The following is a 19,232-nucleotide window of genomic DNA, read 5'->3' on the forward strand; positions in this document are numbered from 1 at the left end:
ACATCTCGCGGATGTCTTGACGCAAACGGGCAGCACTTGCCGAGCGGGCTCAAATGACAGAATCATACATTCAACAAGAATAGCAGAGTCTAATAACATCTCCTTCATAACATGTCCCAAGCTTGTTCAACAGTTCCAAACATATCTTCTTTTCATTGTGCGTATTTTCCTAATCAGATTTCTCCTCAATTCTCTCACCAAGCGGCGACTCTCAGGTCGTGAATGGGGTGCGTCTAAAACTCCCCAGGTACAAGTTGCGAAGATATCTTCTGCAACCGTAAAACTGACTCCGAGTCCTTCCAGCAATCATGCAGCATAAGACTACCGGAGCATGCGGTCAGTCGTTGTGCTTCCGGTTGTCCTCGCTTTGTTGCGGGGGTCCTCACCTGACAGCCAGACAGGTGTCAGCCGCTTGCGGACCAAATTTTAAAGAGTAACAGCCTGTAGAATGTAATACGCCGCGGGGTTGTACACAGAACTTAGCAGAGATGGGGTGCTGCTTTACCGAAGGATGCATCGATTCGGTTCTTGCCGCGACCGTCCCTAAGGTTTGACACACACCTTCCATGTTATAAGCATCCGAAGTCTCGCATGCCATACATTAGAGAGTCTAGTGATGTCAAGACATGACATCAACAAAAGAAATAAAAACACCTCTGGATACTCATGCCTGTTATCTCCTGTCGTCGTCACCACGCTGCTTCTTAGATGTCTTGGATTTTTTGGATTTTTTAGATTTTTTGGATTTCTTTAGGGCTTTTTCCTCTTTCCTCTGTGCTAAGATGTAGTCCCGCATAGGGTCCTCGGGATCGATGGAAATGACCGAAGACGCGTCTGAATCTGATGCTGGACGTCCATCTGTGACGGTGACACGTTGAAGTCCGCCCACAGTTCAGAGGAGAGCCACTCACCCATAATCATCTCTGGCCTGGCATTCAAACTCTGTTCATCGGGTTCCTCCCATTCTCCATCTTCGCCTTTCACCTTTGGCTGTTTATAGTTCTTTACATGGTCCACACGCAGCGTCTTACCCAGCACGTTGGCACCATTAAGGTTATCGACAGCCAATACCGTGGACCTTTGATCTTCATACATAAGGAAGGCAAATCCCTTGGTCTTCCCAGTCGTTTTGTCCCGAGGGAGATTAACATCCATAACTTCTCCATACCTTTCCAAGCGGTTCAGCGACATTCGAATAGCCAGAGTAATTGACGCACTGAGAAAATATCGTGATCACGTCGCCTTCAGTCAGGTCAAAGTGCAGACCGCCAATAAATACATAGGCAGAATCTGATATTGCAAGTAATTCGGCGTGCGTGTCAGAGCAAACCAGTAAACCGTGACTCACCCTTGTACTCATCATGCCATGATCCTGAAATCCCGAGCTCGAGCTCACGTTCGTTGATCTTGTTTATTTCGCGTACGACGCTGTCAGAATTCAGGAATCAGATGGAATAGACTTTGGGAGGAACGTCGTAGATTCATACCCACTTCATGGCTGTAGAGGATGAAGACAAGATTCCCACGCCCTCCTGAACTCAAAATTTCGGTAGCTCATCTTGTCTGCCATCAACGCAGACCACAATGGCTTCCTTCACTTTACCGCCAATTCACGACAATCCTGATGGAGGATGGGGCCCGTCGTCTTCCAACATCCCTGAACAGTTTAAGTTCAAGGATATCCCATATGCGCCATACTCAAAATCTGATAAACTTGGCCGTTTCGCTGATTGGAATGATACTACGGGCGATACTCGCCAGGCCACAGTAGGACTTCCCTCAACGAGGGATGCACGCGGTCCAGGTCGCTCAAGAAGAGATGGTGCTCAGGCATTCGGCAGTGGAACTGCGAGCGCTTTCGCGTACTTCCACGTAGAAGACGAGTCCAGCTTCTCTCTGGTGGATAACAAAACTGCTCCTCCGCGCAGGGGCGGTGGATTCATCCGTGGAAGGGCTACTGGTCGTGGTGGGTCCTTTAATAATCGGGGTGTCGCACAACGAGGTGGCCGGGGTGGTTTCAATAACCGAGGGGGTGCACAACGAGGGGGTCGGAAAGGATGGAGAGATTGGGAAAAGGTTTACTGCGTGTCCTATTCACTTTTGACTGAGCTTATATTTTTTGATGGATCAGACAAACCGCACTCGCGAATCATCTGTTGCAATCAGTCCACAATGGACCATGTTGGAGGAGATCGAGTTCCATCGACTTGCCAAGCTCAAGCTTGAAGTTGACGAACCGGAAGACGTGTGAGTCACCATGGGTTTTCAGACACCATAAAATATTAAAGATATTCATTAGTGACACTTACGGTCGCGTGTTTGCGTATGATAAATCATATGATCGGATTACAACGAAGACTGAACGCCCGTTACAACTCGTGGACCGTATCAAGTACAATACTACAACTTCTGATGACCCCGTCATCCAGCAGGTATGTTCTGTTGTCTCTGCAGAGTTTGCACCTACGATACATAATGTCGCACGCAGTTGGTCTCCAAAAATGTTGCCAACGTCTACACGACGGATGCTATCCTGTCGGTCCTTATGTGCGCACCTCGATCAGTCAACCCTTGGGACATCGTAATCCTCCGCGAGGGTAATAATCTATACTTCGATAAACGTGACGGTGGTCCATTTGACACCGTTACGGTGAATGAGAACGCGTCGGACCCTCCGCAGGACCCTGCACCGCCAAATCCAAATAACCCGGTCGAGAAGACGGCGGTTCCAGAGCCGCCATCCATTAATTCGGCCACGTCACTTTCTTTGGAGGCAACTTACATCAATCAAAACTTTGGATTCCAATCTGTTCAGGAAAACATCGCGGCGGACTTCGCCCACCCTAACCCGTTCTATGGCCCAGAAGAGACTGAGCCTTTGGCATCTTGTGGATACCGCTATCGCGTTTTCGACCTTGGTATCACGGAGGATGAAGATGTGAAGATCTGTATCCGCACTGAAGTGGATGCTTATGTTCCCGGAACAGGAAATCCACAAGAGGGTCATGGATTAGTCACCATTCGTGCATTGAATGAATTTGACCCTCGTGCCCAAGGAGCAGGTGGTGCCCCTGACTGGCGGTCTAAGTTGGATTCCCAGCGTGGCGCTGTAGTGGCTACGGAAATGAAAAATAACAGTTGCAAGCTCGCGAAGTGGACTGTGCAGAGTGTGCTGGCAGGAGCTGAATTGATGAAAATAGGGTAAGCTCTATTTCCTGTTCAAATTTCCGAGCACTTTATTATCTTTGTGTGACTTCGATTTTTTTTTTGACGTGCGTTCACAGTTATATCTCGCGTGGAAACCCTAAAGACAACACTCGACACGTCATTCTAAGCACAGCTTCCATGCGTCCAACCGACTTTGCTGCTCAGCTCAACGTCTCTCTTGCCAATGGCTGGGGTATCGTCAGAACGATCACCGATTTATGCATGAAAATGCCTGAGGGCAAGTACGTCCTGATTAAGGACCCCAATAAGGTAACGTCACTACACTCTAAAGTATATCCGCTCCCATGCTCATACATATGTTTCAGTCGGTGATCCGTCTCTACGCTGTGCCTATGACTGCTTTCACTACCGAGGACGAGGATGGTGAGGGGTTTGAAGGGGATGAACCCGAGTCCGCGGCTTGAAGATGTACTTTCATACCGAACTACCTATCTTAGTATGCAAAAAGACGTGTATTCCAATAATTCCGTGGGATGCTGTTCCGAACGGGAAAGCTTCTACATACATGTCCGAACCGTCATCATGAGGAAGTCAGGAGCAATTCAACTGCACTCTCAATATTTGGACTACAAGTCACATGTCAGGGCCCAACACTATATCTCGTGGAATAATAGGAAAGCTAACCTCCTCTGTAACGCCCCTACGATAACGGCCCGTTGCACGTTGGGGAACATCGTTGTCAAATGAGTAATCTCAGCATCACTTGGAACACGGACCCCTGTGGTGCCTTGCTCGTTCCTCCCGGTGAGTTCATTAACCCATTCCCGCATAACGGAGCCTCCAGTTTCTTCTGTGCCTGTCGAGGGAGGGGCAGTGGTAATGATTTCTTCATTCCCAACTTCGGGGCTCGACGTTTGACGAGTTGTTTCGGGACGGGCACGGGTAGACCGTCGTGGTGCACGAGTAGAGCCCACCAATGGAAGTAAGAAACGCGTACTAAAGCGGATTATAGAATGTGACAGCCGCCAGCTTTTAATATTAACAAGTTCTGAGCGATATATGAAGCCAGAGAGTAGTCCAGCGACCGCTGGGGCAAATGAGCCAGGAAGGTGCCCAAAAGCGAGCTATAGGATTGAGATCAGTGGTAGATAGTGGACTAATGGAAGGTATGACCTGAGAGGCAAGGATGTACATGAACGCTTTATTGTTCGTAGCAATTCCAAATATTCGAAAATGGTACGCTGGAGGAATCAGCCTATACCACTGATAAATAATGCTGAAGAGTAGCGCCGATGGACCGGAAGGGATCTGATTGATCCCCATATTGTGGAATAGCATGAGACCAAGAAACTCCAGTATTGTTGCGAGCAAGACGGAGACCACGGTAAATGACTTGGCTATAGGTTAGTGTATTAGAATAAGAACGGATACGTGATTACACACCGCGAATTTAACACTTCCAAACTGACGTTCTATATGTACACCAACACCATATAGCAGAATCTCAGCAATGAGGAGATCACTTGAATTGGAGAACGCAGTATGATGGAGCAAGAGGCGCCAGTACTATAAAGAAGAAGTAGGTCTAGTTCAGGTTCAGTTTTGTGGAGCATGGATGGACTGTACTCTGATACCTGATGGTTGCGTGACACGTGAGGCACGAGCTGCGAGAATATAGCTAATTGAGCTGAAATCTTTCATTTTTGCGGTTCAAGACTCAAACCTGAAGATGTAAGTAGTGCTTGACATCGAAAATGCCACCGATGATTGATGTCAATGCGCTACCTATCATGAGACCTGGAGCATACCAAGGGTAAGTGACCTCGTTTATGGAGTGAAGCAACCTCATCGAACCTTTGGTAACGGGAGCATGCTCGAACGACATGATAGCGCTTTGGATTCAAGAACAAAATGGCAGTACTACTGGCGCTGAATGAGGTGGGTTGCAAGTTGCAACGCCTTGCACACTGTGTGCATTAACGCTGTGGCTGTGCTGCTGCTTGACTCTCACCAGTGACAGACACTCTCGACTCAACTCGAACTCATGAGCTAAGTGCCAGCGTGGTCTGACTACTCATTAATTCTTGAATGTTCACAGTATCCTGTCTGGCATGAAGATAAGCAAATTCAACAGTGTGTAATGGTCGAACTTCGTGGCGTCTTGTCACGCGAATCGCACATATCATTGAAGTAGGCCACTACTACTAGGAGAACATATCAAGGACACGAAAAGCCGGTTCGAGAAGGCGTACTAAGGGCTTCGACAGTGCACCGACAGGACTCGACCGCCTCTCTTGTGCCATCAAATATTCACCGTTTCAACTGGAAGCATCGTGTTCTTTATCAATTCACAGATCGTCCACCACGCCATGGGTGCTTCGGCAGACTGTTGAAAGGAGTTGATGCGCTTGCAAGCTCTACCGCTCCGTTCCTAGGAATACCCTTCAACGGTGTCCATTTCTACCGAATAGCCCAACCTCCGGCACCAGATTAGAAGCTCAGGTGACAACAAGCCATTCGTGCCTGCTGACTTATCATACAGACCTTGAACTAACACTTTGCGCAAACACCCTGGATTATATCTGCCACACAACATATTGACGGACTTGTGGACGAATAACACCACCTCTCGTAATGGCACAAGGTCATTCTCGCTGTACAGAGTCCTGGTACACCGACTATTACTTCCAATAGGGGTAAGAATTTCAAACCGGATCGATAAGAGCGTTTAATTCGAATTTCTAGGCACTGTCGATGTTCATGCGTCTCATTTATATCGATTTCTTGTATGCGTGTGACTTAGGCCATTGTAATGGCGCACGGATACACATTTTGCAGCGCCAATCGATTCAGGTGCTCAGCAGGACAGTTGATAATACAGATACAAGGATCTAGATTCTAAGAACTCCGCGGAACTTCACAAGGGTGCCAATAATGGACGGACCGTCGTCTGAGGTGTCCTTTCACAGCCTGAACTTGGCATCAACACTCCTCAATACCCATAATTGTCGCAGGGCTTTGTGAAATGTTACGAAGGTGTTCAGAACGTTCTTTTGGGGCTTCTTTGCAACCCTGCAAGTTCCCCATCCAGAATTTGTACACCGTCGGCCGAAGTCATCTCTAACAGCCATGCATTAATAGTTACAAGTTTCTGGGTCTCTTAAGCTTAATGGCGATTACAGCTATTGGCTTGTTGTCCTCAGGAGACGCTTAAGGCGTGGCATGGCGGTCATGCGCGCGAGCTTGTCGTGGCGAGTGATGAGACAGACTAGATAGCGCAAAGGTTTGCCGTCATCACCAGCTACCTGAAAAGGGCGCTCATTTGTCTTGCAAGCACGCAGGCCCCAAGAATCACCTTGCTCCGTAAGGACAAAGTCTCGAATACGGAGATGGCATCTGATTAAACCAGTAGGCTATTAATACAACGTCATTATCACAATCAAACCAACTACCCGAAAAGTATGCAAGCTACAACATCACCATCGTAAAATACAATTTGCGTATGAGGGACATCTTCTTTGAAACAACGTCAATGTGTGCCTCATAGACGGACTGGTCACGAAGTCTACATTCGCGGAGCAAGGTGTTAAGTCGGCAACGCCGACCCCTAAAATATTTCTCATGGACACGGCGTTTTGCATGCCGGATCCGAAGGTTTACATGCTCGCGAAGCCCTTTTCTTGTCGGGATTGAGGTGAATGAACGTTGACGCTGAGGGGCGCCACAGTCGGACAGGTTTTTGCGGGGACACACTCGACATGGAATCGGTTCTAGGTTTCTGATACACTACATAGCTAGCTGCAATTTTTCTTCGTCGTTTTCCGCCGGTGGCTAATATGGGTGCTCCCCTCATTCCCCCTCCTGCCGGGCTCCTCACTATCCAGAAGCTTCTGCATGTTACCAATCGCGACAAGCGGCGTGCGCTGTTCAGGATCACCGCACAACCAGCCACCTTCCCCCGGGGCACTAAGCGTCCCCCGCATTGGGTTATGCCTCAGGGGCCAGGACCACACAGCCCTGTGAAAGTGTCAAGGAGCGTTGCTCTAAGTTAGTACTGTCATGCTTGTCATCGGTAGGGTTAGCTATCGGCAAGATTATGTAGACATTTGAATAGTTTGTAAATGCCACCTGGAAGCAGGACATTCGATCCTGGTCTTGAGCCAAGTTCTCGTAGTATGCGCATAGATGTGCAGATATAGAAATATGAGACAGATGGGCTCAAGTTTTGACCTCAGGAGGCATCTTACTTAAAGAATTATTTTTTCTGAAATGTATGTATTATGCAAACCACGAATTCAAGAGCTCTAAGCAATTTTGTCATCCGTTCTGCTAGCAAATTCCATAATCAAACATTTCTGCCATACAAGGCCGCTTGCCATGGTGGCGATGCCCACCTCGACACTACCTCGACTCGTGACCATCAATATTCCGTCTGTGAGACAAGCCTGCAGGTCCCAGCAGAGGGGTGGAGCAGTACAGAATTTCCTACAGGGCTGTCATACAGCTCACGCTCAGCGTGACAATCATCAGAAGACAAAAGTGATTAGGGGCGAGCCCCAGCTCAGACATCCCCACGGACTCTAATTTAGCGACCACATACCGAATTTAAGTTTGAAGGATGGCACGGACGCATTTGGCAAGGAATTGACCACGGTGGTAACGCAGTCGACTGATGTAAACCAGTGGTGGATGATTTGCGGCAATTTGGGAGCATGAGGACCTGCTCAGAGGGCGGATCAAATGTAATGATATCGAGGGACACAATAACTTTCTTCACATCGAACACTGCATTAATTACACAAACAGATCACTTTCGCCAGTGTGTACAGCATCCCGCCACCATTCTAACTTCACTACGGATGGCTAGAACAATCGGGAGCATAAATTATTTTTCAAGTAGAAATGTGCCCCAAGGCGCGTCATTACGACCATCCGATCTCCTGATATGATTAGACTACTTATCGGTAACTCTCTATGCTTCACAAACTATCCGGGGACGGGTCTGGACGGGGTTGCATTTGTTTTTACTGGATGATTACTTTAACGCTTCATTGTACCCGCCATGGTGACGTCGGAGGAACCCGACTCTAGCTGTATTTCCTAGATCTGCGCAGACCACACTTTCCGCGCTGTCGCCGAAGCCGGGGCATTGTAGGGTGCCTGTTAGAGCCTCTATATGACAGATTAGGTCAGCGAGCGTCTGACGCCTTGAGAGCGCTGAAACATCGAAAGGGAGTTCGTGACATCACCCCTCGACGTTTCGCATCTTTCGTCACGCAGGTCGTTCAAAAGCGTGTCTTGGGCATTCTGATTACCTCGTCCTGTGAAAGCATTTGGACCGACGAGGGACCAAAATGCTTTGAGATTTCGTGGCAGCGGAAAGTCAATGGCACAATAACTTCTTTTTACCATAAATTAACACATTTTCAACCACAAGCTCATGTAGTTCATGGATGCTGTATTCTTGTGAGCAATCGACATTTGCGATTGAGTACAGAAGTACTCACTGCCAAGAGCTTGTCTTCGTCATAATGATAGAGGAAAACGCCCTCGACACAGACAACGGAGAAGATCTGGATCAGAACGTCACGTGAAAGCTTCAGTGAGCAGGCGAAGTACCCAGCCGCAAGTCACTTGAACGTTTGATCCTATCGCCCAGGATTCTGGCATGCGTATAAGGAAGTGCCTGCTATCCTAGTTTACAGAAAATCTAGCATCTTATAGATTGAAGAAGAGACTGGCCTACTATGTCATATACTACTCACAAGCTTCCAGAAGTCCGGTGAATATTTAGCGCTATGACGACTCTATTCCATAACGCCTCGCTTATAGAGGAAGTTGCGAACTCCCTGAGAACAGCTGTGAATGTTAACGTTGGCCTATTTGAATATTGTCGACGGTTCCTTGACTGAGTACTGAGGCCTAGGCCTGAGGCTTGACAAGCTCTGGATCGATACGTTCATTTGAATTACATAAGGCGATGTTCGCGGAGTTTAAACACCACCATGATGGTTTGTCACTAGCCACCAGCAGTGAGCACCCTGAGTTCAAACCTTCAACAACTGACAATATAACGTTAAGACGATGAGCACCGCGAGCGTCCAAAATTTGGAGGAAGCAGTCACGATAGCGTCGGAATTTATTATGAGTGAGCCAATTTCACGCTTTATGGATTCGCCAAGCTAAAGTGGCTCAATACTTAGCCCTGGACAATCTACCTAGCGAAGTACAATTTCTTCTGCAAGAGCTTCGCTCGAAAGAGACCGATTCTCAAGGTATGTCTAATATCACAAACTCTGGCAAAATATTCATATTCTTTTTTCAGAAATACAGAATGATCTCGCCAAAGAGGCTCACAAATATATGCGACATTCCCTACGATCAGAAGGCACGGACCCCTCGAAAGAGAAGGACAGGACGCCACTAGCACCGCCAACTGAGAAACTGAAAGATGCTCAAGAGAAACTCTCAGTGCTCTCAGATGAGAAAATTGCCCTAGCCTCTCGTATTGTCGAGCTACTATCCAGGAAGCGGGCCCGGTTAGAACATGACCTAGGGCGTGTCCTTGTTTTACAAGGAGAAACAGATCCAGCAGCTGTTTTTGCTGGTGCTACTGCTTCGACTCCAGTCTCTGTATCAGGACTTGGTAGTGGTACTGCTGGCTATGTACTCGGAGGACGCAATCCAGTCGCTCAAATCAATGAAAGCCTACGAAATGCATTCGCTGGTGGTACCGCCACTCCTCTGGCAAGTGGCTTAGGAAGCATGTCTTCTGTCGGGGGTCGTGCTTCGGTGATTGGGGAGGATAATGCATTCAAAAGTGAGTTCATAAGTTTTACGTCATCAATTTTGGTGCTAAACGTCAGATTCAAGAACGGAGATTGACGACAGCGCAAGGCTCCATCAAGCTCCCATCACCCGCACCATCTGCATATGTCCCTTCTACTCGGGGCCGTCGGAGAAGACGGGGAGCTTCCTCTGAGGCTGATGACTTCGATTATGATTACGGAGAGGAAACTCAAGGTGTAGAGGAAGCGGAAGCAGAAGAAGGTGAAGGTGAAGATGGCGAAGATGGCGAAGACAAGGAATTATACTGCTTCTGCCAGAAGCTGAGTTACGGAGAAATGATCGCGTGTGACAATCCGGATTGCCCGTATCAATGGGTAAGCATATACTTTATGTTTTAGAAACGATGATCTGACACATCTGTAGTTTCACCTTCCTTGTGTCAACCTCAAGCAACCACTCCCGGAGAGTTGGTTCTGTGAAGACTGCAGTAGAAAGATGGGTCCTCCCGCTTCTGGTCCTGGCCGGAAGGGCCGGAAGAAGTAGATCCTACCGTCACATGCACCTGCGCAATCTTAGCTGTGGCCTTGACAGTTCGGGGGGACGATAACGAAAGACAAGGCGTCGGGCAATGCGGTAGAGCGGAGTTGCCATACGCTTTGGGGCAATCAAACACCAGGCTATCTGCAACTGCATTCTAAACGTGGTTGATCATGTCAATTCCTTTCGGCACTCCTGTCGCGTTGATGAGACTCGCACTGTCCCCCTTCCGTAATGCACGGGGTCCGTAGGTGTTTGACGACAGATGAAGTGTCATTCGTTACCTGATGCAGGTTTGTCTTTACATCGATACTTGCAGATGACCACCCCCAAGGCTGCTACCTGTACTTCTCAAATAGGAAGTGTTCAAAATCTCTTGCTTTGGCGACTAGACCGGGCATTCCTATGGTCCATCCGTACCAGCTCCTACATCACATATCTGGTTTTCCCTCACTACTGTACAGCCGTCTCTGGCAACGTTCGGTGGCAGTGGTGTACAGGATAAATGCACATACTACCATGGAGGGCGTAGACCGAGAGTAGGCTCGCAACACAGGTTGTCCAAAAAATTAAAATGAATTAAACTCGAATAGCTGGTCCTCCAACAGGTGTCTACTGTGTGACCATTCGACTTTCCCCCGTGGTGATCCTGAGGCCCAATCCGTACGTTTGCTTGTTTTCGTACACTGTTGTCGACTTTTGCAGCGTGCTGAGTATCCCTGGTGTGCATTTCCGACTCGGATGCTGTCTCGGTTACCTTGAAGGCATATGTTCACGAGCACATGATTCGCGTGTACATATGTACCAAGCGCTTAACTCCTCAGGCCTCAGGCCTCAGTGGGAATCTCCTTCCTCCTGTATCGATAAGCGCTGCCACCCCATCTGAGTTTCCCGCACATAAACTTCTGTCATCTGTCCGTCAAATTTAATGGAAATTCCAAGTGCAATTAGCTTTCCGGGGTACTGACTATCTAGTGCCGCCGGCGTACCTAGGTCAATTCTTTTCTAGTCCAAAGTTTCCCTTGGTTTCCTCGATGGCCGGTATTGTTGACGTCCCCGTTTGATAATTACTTATGTGGCGCAAGCGCTCCTCTCGAAACAGAATTGCATGCGCAATACAAGCGACTCGTAATCGCTCATACATTTACCCATCCCCGATTCGCGACCCCTGCAGCGATTATGACAGTGATGTCCTAACTTGATGTAAACATGGCTAGTTACTGACCACGGAGAATCAGGATGCTACCAGGAGAGACCAGGACGGTCCTTGTTGGCCGTCCGACGAACCTTGCCTCATCTCGACAACGTGTCATGATAGCAGTGACGTTTGCAGGCACCGACATCCTTAGTGGCGAAAAACATTTTAGACTTGCCGTTCTTGGGGACTTCCTCCGTCTTTCCTAGCAGTGTTAATTAAATTGTGGTACTTAGAGGGAGGCATCTCTGCTGGGCAGTCTGCAAGGGGGGTCGGTCCTTCTCGGCCTCCATGGAACTGCGTTGGCTGAGCTGAGGTGTTGTACTTTAACTTACCCTCTTTGATCCAGTCTTCCCTGTCAGGCAGACCATAGAAGGAAAGTAGTTATTCTGTCGTTCTTCCTTTGTGTCTTTAAGCCAAGGCCATCCATTACAATGGAAGCCGGAGCTTGTCAATTTGGATAGGAGAAGCTCCTACATACTCCAAGGAATGGAAGTATGTCGAACCTGTTCCCGCATCCACGGCTAATCATTAATCAACGTTGCCGCATCCACGCGTATTGATCGCACGAAACACAGACAACAAACTTGTGTCTTTCTTGACCCATCTTGACCACTCTTGACCCACTCTTACACAACTTTGACCTACATACCGTCACTATTCTCCAACCTCCTGAATGCGATGCCACAATCATTGCAGTGCCATATAATGGTATTTTTACTTCAAGAGCACCCTGGTTGTGATGTCCCGATGTTGCGAAAGGTCGCGGTTAGACAGTCACATGCATTCCGCGATGTGACAATGACATGTCAGGTCTCTTCCGTGTCTCACTGTGTCCTTCTCCCGCTCGATGGAAAATATGTGGCGCGGTGACAGCGTACGAATGGCAACGGTGAGAGTGAAATGAACCCGTCGACTGATTCGCTAGAATCGGCTTTCCGCGTCTGTACTTCCGCCAGGTGAACCTCCGAGCTTCCATACTTCGAGCAGAACATGCCAAGGAAAGGGTGCAAACGTGAAGTCCCGCGAAAAAGGTTTGACCACTTGTAAAGGAAGAACTACCAGTGAGGACGATTTTGAGTATGCACGCTAAATTGCTCGTATACGGTTTAATACAGAAGAGGTTACACGCATGCCATATCGTCTGAACTTCTGTTTCGAGTGGAAATGTCCAATGTGGCTTGATCACGGCATGGCGGCGGTGAGTACCGTCCGGGCCTTTCAACCAACGTAACTGTCCTGCCGCCGCCACACGACCGTCCCCGGCGGTGATCTCTTGTACGTAGCGGTTGTCTGCCTGCGAATCAGGCAAGGGCACAGCTGGGGATAAATGTCTTTGAAGAAGTCTTCGTGGCGTTTAGATGCTGTCCAGGGCCCGGAGTAAACGGTCCGAGTGGTGGCGCAAGGAACCGTTCAGTTCAATCATCCGCGCAAAGATACTGTATCGGACGTTAATTCAAGCTCAAAGTCTTCATCTATCAAGAAGTTCGCGAGAGGTATGTCTTTGCGTCCGCACTGTGCCGAGATACAAACGGGTCACCCAAGATGTACCACTGTGTATAGGTGCTGCCGATCCCTGCGCCCTGTTGCTAATACGTACGGAATGCCCGCGGTGTGCCTCCGGGGAATTTGAAAGTGACCGTAAGACTTCGTTGAAAGGAAAGAGAGCCGGGAAAGAAAGAGGTGAACCTGCCCAAAACACTATGGTTCGCAAGTGAAAGATGTGAATGCACGGAGTTTACCGGCGTGAGTACTAGCCTATTGGGCCATGGGAAGCGTGCGTCACGGGCTGCCGCAGCCACCGATGAGCTTCGAATACGATAAAAAGTACATGAGCGGAGCCGCATAAACGAATTTTAGGAAGCGCTTGGACAGGACCCTCGCAAAGTGCGTTTGATAAGACTTTGAACGCCGGAGTGCACCCGCTACGTCAAGATATTGGTTTATGACACTGACAGGTTATGAATAGAAAGGGGTGGTAGGTCCTAGTCACCAGTAATATTTGCTGATTGCGAGCCGCGGCGACCTCACGACGTTTGTGACACCTCCTTCTTTGAGGGCTATCGATAGGAGGTTGGGCTGCGGAGTGCAAGTGCATCCCGCTACCCTCGCAAATGTATTAAGATCAACTGCGAGCGATCTACCATTGGGCTGGACTCACATGACACCCTATCTTCCCTAATAAGTGCAATGACGAGCGCCCCCTTCGAGCCACAGCGAATAGCAGAGGAAAGGCACATAGACTATCGGTATTAGCAGCCTCCTGCGGAACATACCGAACCAACTCAGTTAGCCAATATTAACCTTTGGTTCATGGAACGTGGAGTGGATAAATGGTAGTCAGATAACATCGGATAGACGTAGATAGAAGTGGGCGGCCTAGGAAATATCACGAGGGATACTCAAAGAAGGTGGGTCGAGGGTTTCTGCTAGCCATTCATTTAATCGTAGAATGTGAATGAAATCATAACGTGACCTGTGCTAGTGAGCACCTATAGCATAACGCAACTAGAAGGCATCGCATTACCTTCACTAGTACTGGGCGTTGCGTACAAGACAAGGGACACACTTGCCGTCCCCACTCACAAGTACGTGTCCTGTATGTGTGACCATTGGCTACTCCACACATAGCCTTTTTGACAGACAATGTGACGCGCGACGTAATAAGAAAAGTGCTAAGCCAGAAACCTAGGCGAAAACACGTCATCCAGACCAGCCTGCGCATTGGGCAGAACAGCACTTGATACCACTAGACTCCAGAGGCAATTGCAGGCACTGCGGCCAAATGATAAACCGCATTCCAACTTCTTCATCTCCGTCCCCGTGCGTTTGATGTAATAGAAAGATGAAAATCATCGAGGCACTTACTTCTGGGGAGGGCGATGTGATTATAATGCATTCCGTTATCCCACTCTAAGTCCCATGTTTCAAAGTCGAGGAAACCTTCTTCAACCTGTGCGGCATCAATGATCCAGCGAGCGAAGCATGGTGGAGGATTCGCACCCTGGTTCTTGAATGAACACCGTATAGGTCTCCAGTGATCCACCTGTACGGATGTCGGTGACTCTGATATCAATATGATTCAACGATTACTCCGCAGGATCGACCAGGCGTACGAACCTTTTCCGTTGGCAACGGAGCTTCTGGTCAGCTAGCTCTACTAATTTGTAGCAAGACAAGTAAGATGAATGCCAAGTTCCATTGTGCCATTACGTGAGTTACTGAACGGGGGCTACTGGGGGCCACAGGAGCGCACCCGAGGAGGGTTGGGTTCATGTAAAGAAACCGACAAGTGCCACCACACCAGATCAACAACCCTGCATCGCAGACATAGCCAATGCAGAGATGATCACATGGATAAGGACGGGGATGATGCCGTGACAGTGTTGTAACTCCGTCGAACCACATGTAAGCCAAAACAGTGAACACAGCATTACGCATGTGGCACGATGTCCGATTGTCCTTCCGGTGTAGCGCTCGCACAGGAAAACTCGAGGGCGTTGGGATGGTGCTGAATCAAGCAAACGTGCGAGCGGGCTATGACGCGTGACGGAACAGCTTCATTCAATTCAAACCAATTCCAATTCGAGCTTGATCTCTTTCTCAGTGATTCCATTGTACATATGGCCAATGCGGACGATCGCAACAGGGGCAGCTCGGAACTTTAGTAGATACCGGGTTTGCATCTGCAGCTATGGACGGTCCGCGGACGTGAATGATTCGGCAAAATCCTTTCAAAATTCGTGTAGTCGTTGAGACTTGAAGGAGAAGTTCAATCTGCCACCAAGTCCAAACCCAGGAAGTACTTGCACCATCCAGTATGTCAGAGGCGTAAATATACGAGTTTAGACCCGCTGGTATTTAATTTACGATTTTGACTGGATCAAGGCTTGCTAGCTTCACAGCTAAGCAGAGAGATGACGAAAAGGGATCCGGAAGCGGAAGCGGGATTTGCTGTGAATTTTTCGATCGTTGATTCAACATGTCGCGTTGACGAAAAGTACGGAGACGAAGGAAGAGCTTATCTTCCTTGTGGCTCTTCACAGCAAAAGATACAGGAATTGCGGCGGAAAACATTCAGGAGGAGACAGGACAATCCAATGCACTGCAAGTACAACGAAATCAAACAGGACCAGCAAGTTCCAAATATAGAGGGGAAGCTCTGTTGAGATGATAACAGAGTGGGAAGGAATAATAATAGAGCTGCGCAGGCGGCCATTCTAGATCAAGGCAAAGAGGCACGGGAAGCAGCAAGAGAGCCAGAGGGGTGGCAGTGAATCATAATTTAGTACTCAGGACGAGTTTGAATAAAAGTAAGCACAGGTACGGTAGCGTATGGGGAAGAGAGGAACTTTCATTACCGTGGTTGAGCGAGACTATAATATTATGCTAATACAATAATAAGAAGCCTACCAGAAGTAGAGGATTATAGTCACGGTTCATCGGTATATTGATCTGGAAGTAGAAACATTTGACTCGGTATTGAACGGAGTCTTCAGGGATGCGAAGGACGGGGTTTGACTTGTGAAACTTCGATGTGACTGGCGCTGGCGCGGTTTGAAGAAGGTTACAATGCAGGTGAGGGGAAGCGTGAGATAAATTGGCTGAATTTAGTAAAAATGGCACAGAATAGAGGTGCGCAAAACGGCACGATGTCGGCACGGAGGCGTTTGAAAGTACAATAACCAATGGGAGAAGGCCAGCGAAGTGTATGTGGCGGGCGAAATGAGACGAGGCCTCAATTCCGCATGTCCGACGGTAGATGCTAGAGCGCTACACGAGACTAATGAGCGTAATTCGAATATTAAACTCGCAGGTGAAACGCGTAGAAAAAGAAGAACATGCCTATGATGGTACACATGATGCTAGTAGGCGGAATGTGCGACACGAAGACAGCAGGCGTATGCTGTGCGTGGGAATTATATGGACGTAATATAGAGGAAGCGCACGAATTGTTATGTCACCGTGTTTGTATATTGTTTGATCGTGTTTGTCGTGCGATAAGCCCATCGGAGATCTGAATGGGTACCGGAAAGAAATCTGAATCTTGTTTTGGACGGGATGTTCCGAATAACCCGAGATAGTGGTACAGGCTAGAAAGAAAGAGTAACCAAAATCTGGGAGAGAGAAGGTTGCTCTAGTCCAAATATGAACACTGCATGGACCTTCTTCTTATAATTTACCCGCAGGGTCCTTGCATTTGTCGATTCTTCGTCTTTCGTCGTAACTTCCAGATTGTCCAAACTGTCTAATCGCAATGGATTTTGGAACCTATGCATCAGCATACCCTAACTCTTCACCATCCTACTCAGACTCTTCAACTCCACGTACACCTTCTCCTCAATCCATCGACCTCCTCCCCCCTCACAACTTCAAACACCCAATCATCACAGTGCCCACCATATTTCAGGAAGATTCATACCTCCCGTCTGACGCAGGATCTATGATCCAAAACGACTCTTGGGTCTCTCAAACCAATTACAACAACTTTCCCCCATCTCGGGGGTCCCTCCTTCAAGAGTTGTACGAGCCAGACCACACTGAACAATACCAGAATGAAGTCTACATTGATGATCACGCGCACTACAATGAATGGCAGCAGCAACAGCACAACAGCAGCAGCAGCAGCAAATGCACTTGTCGCGACAGTCCGATCACACTTCGTTCCGTCGCGCCACTTTTCCTTACGTCAGACATGACCTGCACCCTCACCACATACCTCACCACCCACAATTTTATGATCAATACCCCTCCATGTACAATGAGCCACTTCAAATTTCTCCCGATCTGTCTGAATCCCATCATCCCCATGATCCTCAGTCGATTAAACTCGAGGACACCCCCCTCATCGTTCCATCCCAGCTTGGCTTCGCTGCACATCCACTTCACGGCCACCACCACCCTGGTTTCCTCCCTTCGGGAGCTGGTGGTTCAGTCCCCATTCAACATACCGATGATGCTGCTAGCAAAGAGACCCAGTACTTGAGACGACGTTGCTTTAATTGCCACACCACAGAGCCGCCTTCATGGCGTCGCTCCACACTCAATCCTGGAAAGATTGTTTGTAACAAATGTGGTCTTTATGAGCGCACCCATTTGCGCCCACGGCCATTGCGCTTTGATGAACTCAGGGCAGGCGGAAAGACGCGTAAACCTGGCGAGAAAAAGGTACAAAAGCCTGCTCCTATCGCTGGTTCACCCCAGATTAAGAAGGAGCCGCGAGAGTTCGGTCTTGCAAGACGTAGCTCCGTTTCGAGCACCGCGTCAAGCGGTGGCGCAGTCAGCGACTGGGATGACAGTGGTAAGTTCCACGTTTTTGACGCGTTTTTACACACGTACTAACAATTTTACAGTATCTGTCTATTCGTCGCAGCCTCCTACCCCTGGCTCTGTCTCTGGCCCTCCTTCGAACTATTCGTCACCCTCCATTGCAACATTCCCCATCCCCCGCAGCTCACAGAGCCCACCTATTGACGCAGGCCCTCAGGGTCCAATTCGTCTCCCTAACGCCCCATTGACAGACATCGCATCTCTTCAGCAACAGGCGCCGAGGAAGTCAGCAACTGCTCCGGGTTATTTCCCCCAGCCTCCAGTCTCATACCAGGGACAGGAGACGTTGCGTCGGGGGTCCATGCCTATGCTCTGCGAGCCGCAGCGCCGGGTGCAGTTTGCTTCGCCGCAGATGGCGGCTCAGTCACTTGCACCCCTGCAGGGTTCCCCATCTGAAGTGCCCGTTCAACAATCGCCGGAGATCACGCAGATGCAGATGCCGTCACCTCCAATGATGGCCTCGTCTCCTGTTCTCGCAGAGCCGGCCTCATCTTGAGCAGACAGAGTACACGAGACACGGATTATCACGCTCGTTTGGATCTTGCTATTTATTCCGTTTTACCATCCGCGCATCCCTCATCTTGAGCTCGATTTCACGACCTATTTAATTATTCAGCTCCTCATCACAAAACGGTGATCGACAATGACGCGGGCAAAACGGTATCTATATTCCGACACATCCTGTATCCTACATTTCCCGCCTCGCATTCAACCTTGTCGACTATGTCTATATTGCGCATATACATATCGCCCGTAAATCATACCCCGCCAGCCATACTCGTGCTCTGTATGTCGTCTCGATGATAGATACCCATCTCACCAATACAAATAAATGACTGCCAAATGTGCATGGAACAAGAAGGGGAGTGTACTTGTATGACGCCGTTGTTAGTTAGTATACCTACTTAGAATCTTTTCGAATTTCAGACGCGAGGAACATGAATTTTTTGCTTTGCAATTATTGGAGTGGCGCCATTCGAATATTCATGTCCGACAACTTATAATAAGGTTGACTCAAACGCGCTAGCAACAACAAGCACTTGGCCAGGAGAGGTAAAAATTGATAACGTGCTGGAGGTCCAAGCTAGACCACGCCCCTTCATTTACCTGTGACTTCGGGAGGCACGCCCGCCGGCAAATCCACTCTTCCTCTTTGCGCCACGCTCTAGGAGTTAAATTTCTATTCAATCTTAACCCCTTGCCGCCAAGGCGC

The 19,232-nt window shown here is 48.7% G+C and overlaps 6 protein-coding genes across 6 annotated transcripts; 3 read left to right on the forward strand and 3 right to left on the reverse strand.

Moving 5' to 3' along the window:
- Positions 1-673: 673 nt before the first annotated feature.
- Positions 674-1,496, reverse strand: EDB91DRAFT_1243221 (uncharacterized protein; the record flags this gene model as incomplete). The annotated part of the gene is made up of 5 exons (XM_041322268.1): positions 674-858; positions 912-1,168; positions 1,218-1,290; positions 1,349-1,428; positions 1,492-1,496. 5 exons carry the CDS (start codon positions 1,494-1,496, stop codon positions 674-676), a joined length of 600 nt encoding a protein of 199 aa, XP_041182540.1.
- A 39-nt stretch (positions 1,497-1,535) lies between these two features.
- On the forward strand, positions 1,536-3,682 carry EDB91DRAFT_1102700 (eukaryotic translation initiation factor 3 subunit D). Its single transcript, XM_041317291.1, has 6 exons — positions 1,536-2,076; positions 2,132-2,247; positions 2,300-2,432; positions 2,489-3,201; positions 3,285-3,477; positions 3,534-3,682. Exons 1-6 carry the CDS (start codon positions 1,585-1,587, stop codon positions 3,630-3,632), a joined length of 1,746 nt encoding a protein of 581 aa, XP_041182541.1. The 5' UTR covers positions 1,536-1,584; the 3' UTR covers positions 3,633-3,682.
- Positions 3,683-3,821: 139 nt separating this feature from the next.
- EDB91DRAFT_1045051 (uncharacterized protein) lies at positions 3,822-5,053 on the reverse strand (the record flags this gene model as incomplete). The annotated part of the gene is made up of 6 exons (XM_041313162.1): positions 3,822-4,292; positions 4,342-4,560; positions 4,612-4,734; positions 4,803-4,832; positions 4,892-4,965; positions 5,023-5,053. The coding sequence occupies 6 exons, from the start codon at positions 5,051-5,053 to the stop codon at positions 3,822-3,824; spliced, it is 948 nt and encodes a 315-aa protein (XP_041182542.1).
- Positions 5,054-9,252: 4,199 nt separating this feature from the next.
- On the forward strand, positions 9,253-10,500 carry EDB91DRAFT_1243224 (uncharacterized protein; the record flags this gene model as incomplete). The annotated part of the gene is made up of 5 exons (XM_041322269.1): positions 9,253-9,316; positions 9,372-9,443; positions 9,494-9,988; positions 10,042-10,331; positions 10,381-10,500. The coding sequence occupies 5 exons, from the start codon at positions 9,253-9,255 to the stop codon at positions 10,498-10,500; spliced, it is 1,041 nt and encodes a 346-aa protein (XP_041182543.1).
- Positions 10,501-14,685: 4,185 nt separating this feature from the next.
- On the reverse strand, positions 14,686-15,290 carry EDB91DRAFT_517857 (uncharacterized protein). The gene is made up of 2 exons (XM_041327554.1): positions 14,810-15,290; positions 14,686-14,755 (listed from the first exon to the last, which is right to left on the reverse strand). The coding sequence occupies exon 1, from the start codon at positions 15,128-15,130 to the stop codon at positions 14,837-14,839; it is 294 nt and encodes a 97-aa protein (XP_041182544.1). The 5' UTR covers positions 15,131-15,290; the 3' UTR covers positions 14,686-14,755; positions 14,810-14,836.
- A 1,656-nt stretch (positions 15,291-16,946) lies between these two features.
- EDB91DRAFT_1243225 (uncharacterized protein) lies at positions 16,947-18,515 on the forward strand (the record flags this gene model as incomplete). The annotated part of the gene is made up of 3 exons (XM_041322270.1): positions 16,947-17,249; positions 17,306-17,990; positions 18,043-18,515. 3 exons carry the CDS (start codon positions 16,947-16,949, stop codon positions 18,513-18,515), a joined length of 1,461 nt encoding a protein of 486 aa, XP_041182545.1.
- Positions 18,516-19,232: the final 717 nt, after the last annotated feature.

The sequence above is a fragment of the Suillus paluster genome, assembly GCF_016628075.1.
Source record: "Suillus paluster strain FC165 chromosome Unknown EDB91scaffold_4, whole genome shotgun sequence".
In the NCBI taxonomy this organism is placed as follows: domain Eukaryota; kingdom Fungi; phylum Basidiomycota; class Agaricomycetes; order Boletales; family Suillaceae; genus Suillus; species Suillus paluster.